The 6,767-nt window shown below is 39.5% G+C and overlaps 1 protein-coding gene across 1 annotated transcript; it reads left to right on the plus strand.

Annotated features, from left to right (window-relative positions):
• The first annotated feature begins 429 nt into the window (after positions 1-429).
• LOC113298937 (F-box/kelch-repeat protein At1g57790-like) lies at positions 430-2,117 on the plus strand. Its single transcript, XM_026547837.1, has one exon. The coding sequence runs from the start codon at positions 470-472 to the stop codon at positions 1,958-1,960; it is 1,491 nt and encodes a 496-aa protein (XP_026403622.1). The 5' UTR covers positions 430-469; the 3' UTR covers positions 1,961-2,117.
• The last annotated feature ends 4,650 nt before the right edge of the window (positions 2,118-6,767 follow it).

Here is a 6,767-nt window from a genome sequence, read left to right on the forward strand (position 1 = left end):
GTCGTCGCCTCCTAGTCATTGTGGAGGCAATGATGATACAGCTGATAATAATTCAATGGTTTTATTTCTTTTTGAACGCAAAGATGAACGGTATGACCATGTACTTTTATATTGCTTTCCCGGAGACAAACAATGGAGAACACAGACAGTGGCTCGAGATATGGTAGATTTCGAGGATGTTATGCCAATCTGTTGTTTCAAAGGTAAATTTTATGTTTTGTGTGCGGGCAATTGGCACCTGGAGATTGAAATTCAAATACTTGGGGATGCTATTACCTTCTCCATAAGGCCAATAGAGGTAGCTGACTTCATTTTGTGGACATCAGTAGGAGGAAAATACACTACTGGTTATGGTACGCACTTTGTGGAGTGAGGGGATGAACTTTTCAGGATTGTAATAACTTACACTACAAGAGGATATCCAAGAGTGCACATTGCAATATCTGTAGCAAAGTTTGATTTCTCTGTAATGGAGGTGACGGAGGTGAATACTTTCGGTGATCATGTTCTATTTTTAAGTAATACTACCTCATTTGGTTGCTCAGCAGCTGAGTTGGGACTCTCTAAGGGTTGTTTGTATTACGCACTCGATGAGGATCAAAGCTTGCACAAATTTGAAGTAGAAAGTAATGGAAACAGTATTATTTTGCCATGTCTGAATATACCAACTCCATGGTATACGTCTAGCTGGATCATGGTACATGATAATAAACACCATAGGAAGGAAAATATGTTTGGTAAAGACGAAGAACTGAAGGCAATACTGGATAACAAAACAAGTAGAACTGGCAATGATAAGAATAAGGGTGAGAGGGAAGAATCACACAATAGAGGACAACATCAAGAAGCAGCAATCCCTTGGGATATCCTGAACAGGGACATGGTGGGGTTGATTGCAAAAAACTATCTTCACCGGTTGGATTATATACATTTTCGTCTTGTCTCGAAAGTGAATCTAGCAGTGATGCCTATGGTAAAGCAGACATCCCCTTGTACTACTAGATGCACAGATTTATCTCCGTGGTTTGTTTTCTCTCGGGATAAATGCCACAACGTCTTCAATTTTGTAAACCCGACGCATAATGACGAGAACTACCTCATGCACCTCTCTGATCTAGTAGGTGCCACTATCCGGTTTCAGAAGGGTGGTTGGCTACTGATGTCGAAGGGGTTAACCAGTATATTCTTTTACAATCCCTTCACAAAAGAAAGCATCAATCTTCCAGAATTGCCAGTTGATATGTATAGCTTTTCCGGCATCACATTTTCCTGCTCACCAACTTCGTCAGACTGTATAGTTTTTGCTGTTCAACAAATTCCTGCTAGTGATGGAATGTCCCAAGAAATCAGCATTTGCTTCATCAAAAGAGGAGCAGTGTCATGGAGTGTCTGCAACTCCCAGAATACGAATGTGGAAAAGTTCATGCCTTCGCATAACACCCCAGTTTTCTATAATGGGGCTTTCTATTGTGTAGATTATAACGGAATGTTGGGAGTTTTTAATTTAGAGGATCATAGTTGGAAAGTTCTGGAGAAGCCCCTTGAACAATTTAGTGGTATATATCCAAGTTTCTTGGTGGAGTGCGCAGGACAGATTTTATTAGTAAATTTTGGACACCTGGGCGCAACTATTAGAGTATTTAGATTGGATTTCTCTAAAATGGTTTGGGATGAAGTTCGGAATCTGGGAAAGCATATGTTGTTCATCAGCTACACCTCTTGTTTCTCAGCAATTGCTCCGCATAAGCGCATGGAGAACAAAATCTATTTCCCTAGACTATGTTTGAACGGCGAAGGGGTTTTATTCTATTCACTCGAAACAGGTAATTATCACTCTTTTGGGACTCGCCATTCTGCTAACAATTTTTATGAAACAGAGGGTTGGTATACAAACTGTACCTGGATTGAACCAAATTGGTCAAAAGCTCAAGAGCTGGACTGGCTTAAGCCCCTGTTATAAAATGAAAGCTGTCTAGACATGGTGTAACATTAGTACTAGTTTCCTACTGTCTGGAGTGGACATGTTGTCTGTAACATTAGTCTTAATTATCTGGACATGGTGTAACATTGTAACATTAGTTTTTGTTTTCTTCTTCTAATTTCTCTATTATTTGTGGTAATTTATCCTGACAATGTATTAGATAGGCAGTAGTACTTGTAAGCTGCGGTACTTATTGCCATTCTTTTTACCGAAGCTTTAAGGGTTTAACTAAGAGATATTCTTGCAGACTTTTCTCGTCGCATAACCCTTAAAATTTACAGCATATAGCGACATTCCAGCCGCACTATGGAGTACCTCCATAACACTTTTGACAACATGGCCGGTAGATGGCATCTAACAAGCACATCCCGTTTCCTACCACAATTTGAAGTTTATTATAACCAGATTGCGTGCGTAGTATGGATCCTGTAGTAGTTGTTGCAGGGGAAATTTAGTATTGAGCAAGGAAAACAGTTGGGAGTTTGCCAAAACTGAAAGACTAAACAATTCGTCTCCTATTTGATAGCATAGCTATTAAATATTAGAGCCAGGCCAGGTTTTGAACCTGGGACCTGTGGGTTGTGGGCCCACCACCCTTCCGCTGCTTCTAGCTGATGTGGTAATAATTCAACATGGAGGTACAGGTACCAAACTTCTAAAGAAAGCGGAGAGTCTCCAAATGATTTCAGGTTTTCGTATCAATACAGATTATAGCATCAGTCATCTGCAATTTTTGATGCCAAGGAGGAGATGGTGGAAAATTTAATGCACGTTCTTTTTGTTTGTGAAGCTATAACTGGATTGAAGGTAAATATGGAAAAGAGTACCGTCATTAGCTTAGGTGCTGACAGTAAGATCAAAAATCTAGCTGAAATCATGCATTGCAAGGTGGAATCTCTTCCATTCAAACATTTGGGGATACCCCTTGGATTCAGCTCGGCAGAACAGGTCTGAATTTGGGATGAAATAGTAGACAAATTTAATAAAAAGCTAGCCAAATGGAAGACTAGATATCTCAACAAAGCTGTAAAAATAACACTAATAAACAGTGCACTTATGGCCCCTTTTGGTGTCCTTTATGTCCCTGGTTCCAGTGCCAAAGTCAGTGGAGAAGAAGTTGATAAAAATCATGAGGGACTTTCACCGGGGGATCGTTTCTACGGGGAGTTGCATAGGATAATTACTGTAAGCCACCCAAAATAATTGGGAGGAGTGGCTCTTAGAAATCTTAGTGCTACTTATAAGTCTCTATTAGCAAAATTGAGTTGGAGATATTCAAACGAGATGAATGCCCTGTGGAGGAAGGTGATTCAGGTCATCACTAAGTCCGACAATGAGGATATTTGGGCCAAGGAGTACAATCAGCCTTCTGGTAAGGGATTCTGGAGAGGTATTCGTTTCCACCCCCAACATTGCGAATGGCAAAAATAAAAGAAAAGAAAATACAAATCAACCTAAAGCCAAGCTTCTGGCCCAAATATTCCTTCCCCGAATTAGGTGACACCAACTACAGTTTCCCAATTTACAATCAAGTCTCTGAAGGTGTAACACCTGAACCAACCAAATAAGGACCCCCATAACTTCGTTTATGATCGTGTTTTCATCTCTTCCTCTCTTCTTTCCCATTAATCTCCTATTTCTTTCATACCACAGAGCCCAAATAATGGCAAAGGGAAGTACCTTCCTTGTCAGACTTTTCCCATTATGTGGAGGCCATTGCTGATGTTTTATGAGTCCATGGAAACCCCATTCTCAGAATAAAATAATCCCATACTTTTGTAGAGAATGCGCACTGCATTAGGATATGATCTACGTTTTCCTCTTGTCCGCTGCAGAAGCAACATTGAGTCTCTGCAATTTCACATCCCCTCTTATTTAATTTATCGGTAGTAGGGATGGCATTGTTGAACACAAACCATACAAGCAGTTGAACTTTCTTAAGGATATATCTCTGCCAGATATTTTTGTAGTCCGATGGTGTTGTTGCATTTCCAGTCTGCTTCATTTGCCAAGCATACCCCTCCTTAGCTGAGTATGTTGTAGTAGATGTACACGAGATGGAATCAGTGGTTAATGTTGGATCATCTCCTAAAAGAGCCAGCAGGTTTGTGAACTCCCCAATTTCCTCAATAGAGGGATGTCTTTTGAGTTGTATTTTACCTCCCATGCTGTATCAGATCAGCAACCTTTGCATTTTTGTTTGTTGCAGCTTTAAATGCCTTTTTGTGAGTCATGCAAAATGGTACTGCCCCCTCCATTTGTCTTTCCAGAATTTCACATCTTGACCTCTAGCTATCTTAGTTTGAGACATCATCTGGATTCTTTCTTTCTGAACACCTCTCCAAAAACCTCTTCCATAGGGTCATTTGTATTCATTAGCCCACATGTCTTCAACGTCCGTTTTAGTATTCGATTGAATTACTCTTCTCCACAGTGCTTGTTTTTTCATGCGCATACCTCCAAGTTTCCAAGCATCATTTTGTTAATGGTTATCAAATTTCTTATGCCCACTCCCCCTAGTTCCTTTGGCCTAGATAGTTTCTCCCAGTTCACCCAAGAAATCTTCTTCTTCTCTGTGCTTTTATCTAGGTTTACCCTTAAGCCTGTTATGGCTTCATAATGCAAAAATTGCTGACCTTATACATCAAGGGAGATGGAAAATACAGCTGAGAATCACCCATCTGATGAGGAAGTCGAAGTGTTCACTAACCTGATGGAATTTTTGGGTGAAGGCAATGTATCTCAGCATGCAAAGTACGCATCTAGAGACGGATATAAGTGGCTAATGAAACAAAACACGGCTTGCTAATTCTTCTAGTTATGGCTGCTTTATATGGAGGAGGCACATCGCGCCTAACGTACAACTATTCGCATGGTTTGTAGTGCAAAACGCAGTGGTGGCAACAGCTGATAATCTGATTAGAAGAGGGTGTAATCTAGACTCCACTCACGGTAGACTATGCGATTCGGTGGAGGAGAAAATAGATCATCTATTATTGGTAATATCGATTTAATAAATCCAAACTTTTTCCGGCTCTAGAAAAAGAAAAACAAGATCAAATTATACCAACAACTATGTATTGTTTTAGCTTTACACACTTGACACTTCCTCTCGGAATCAAGCTCAACTACATCTCATCCAACGTAATGAATGTCCCATTGGTTGCTTCTTTCAACCATTTTTTTTTCCTTAAGATTCTCCATTATAAATAAGCACCAACATGAACTAGTTAATCCATCACGTGAACTTAACAAATATCTTTCCTACCAGAGAAGAGACACGCAGATCGAGTTCAATGGCCAATATTCTTACAAATAATTCTTTGCATTGTCTTTGTTCAATGCGTTTCATCGACACACAGATCGAGTTCCAAGCACTGCTCAGGTCAGTTTTTGCAACGAAGGAGGGCTAAAACTAAATTTTTACTAGCCTTGGCTCCGGCAAATTGGATCCGAAGAGAGGTGTAAACTAAGTGTGGGAAAAAAAAATTAATTTGAGGGGTACTTAGGAAATAAAAAATATGTCACGAGGCACAATTTTAACACGAGTTTGCACAATTTCATTTCATTATGTATCATGGATCGAACGAAGCCGGATGGAAGCGCTTCGGAACTGATTCAACTCAGTCCATGTTCAAGTGAACCAGGAAATGTGAGCTCAACCTTCTTTTGTATTGTGGGTAACACTAGTAATAATCCGTCTGTGATTGTTCAAATTGATCACAATATACAATTACGGATTCCGGTTCAATTGTGCACTTCTAGGCGAACCAAATATCTCCCAAACTTGTCAGAACCAGTCACTCAGACCGATACTGTGTGAACCAGTCTCTCAAATTGAAGTAACAGACGTACGAACCAATTATCCCCTTTTTTCAATAAGAACCCTAGTTTCTGGCTGCAAAAATCATAAACGACTTTACAAAACATACTAAAGATCGAAAGCAAAGACTACTTCGCTCGAAATAAAGAAATGATGGAGTGCAGTCAGTGACATTTAACCGTAACATGCCAAACAAGGTTTGTTGATTTGATTACTTCAACATTTATGACGAACAACAATTGAGTACAACTAAAAAATGTCCGAGTCTGTGACATCTAACTATCCTTAATCTGTTGAAAGAACTACAGAACCTAACTTAAGTCTACTGCACTGACAGTAATAATCAAAGAGGACAATCACTGACGGTACTAAATCCACAGGACATATCAAGAACTAAATCAAGTGACTGTGAGATGACACTTAAACATGAATCAGAATCACGAGAACGGCAAATATATGTCAGTCTACAAGTTGTAGTCGATTCGGTCGGATACGGAAAATAGACTAATATTAAACAAGGCGCAGTAGTCCGGGTGAAGCCATTTATATAAGGAACAGAATTCATGACAAAGGAATTCCTAAAAAATTCAATGTCAATCACACACTGTACCCAACAAATACAATCTCGAGAAACAAGAACGGACAGCCACTTTAGTAACAAATTGAGAAAAAAACAAACGATTGTGTTTCTGATTATCCCACCACCACCTCGAGTCGTGAGAGTTGAGTGATCTACCGAGTGCCCTAAATCCATGAAAGACTAATCTGATTTTAAAGCCGAAACTCTCTACATATACATTAAAGTAAAAGTAATCACATGTAAAACATGTCCAATGAGAAAACCCTAGTCACTCTACACAAAATCAAGAAAGCATGCTGCAAAAACAGAACTGCATCTACATTACTGGAATTCTAGGTATAAAGAGTAACGAAAACGAAGCACCCATAAAGAGATAAATAAGA

This window comes from Papaver somniferum, chromosome 1 (assembly GCF_003573695.1).
Source record: "Papaver somniferum cultivar HN1 chromosome 1, ASM357369v1, whole genome shotgun sequence".
In the NCBI taxonomy this organism is placed as follows: Eukaryota; Viridiplantae; Streptophyta; class Magnoliopsida; order Ranunculales; family Papaveraceae; genus Papaver; species Papaver somniferum.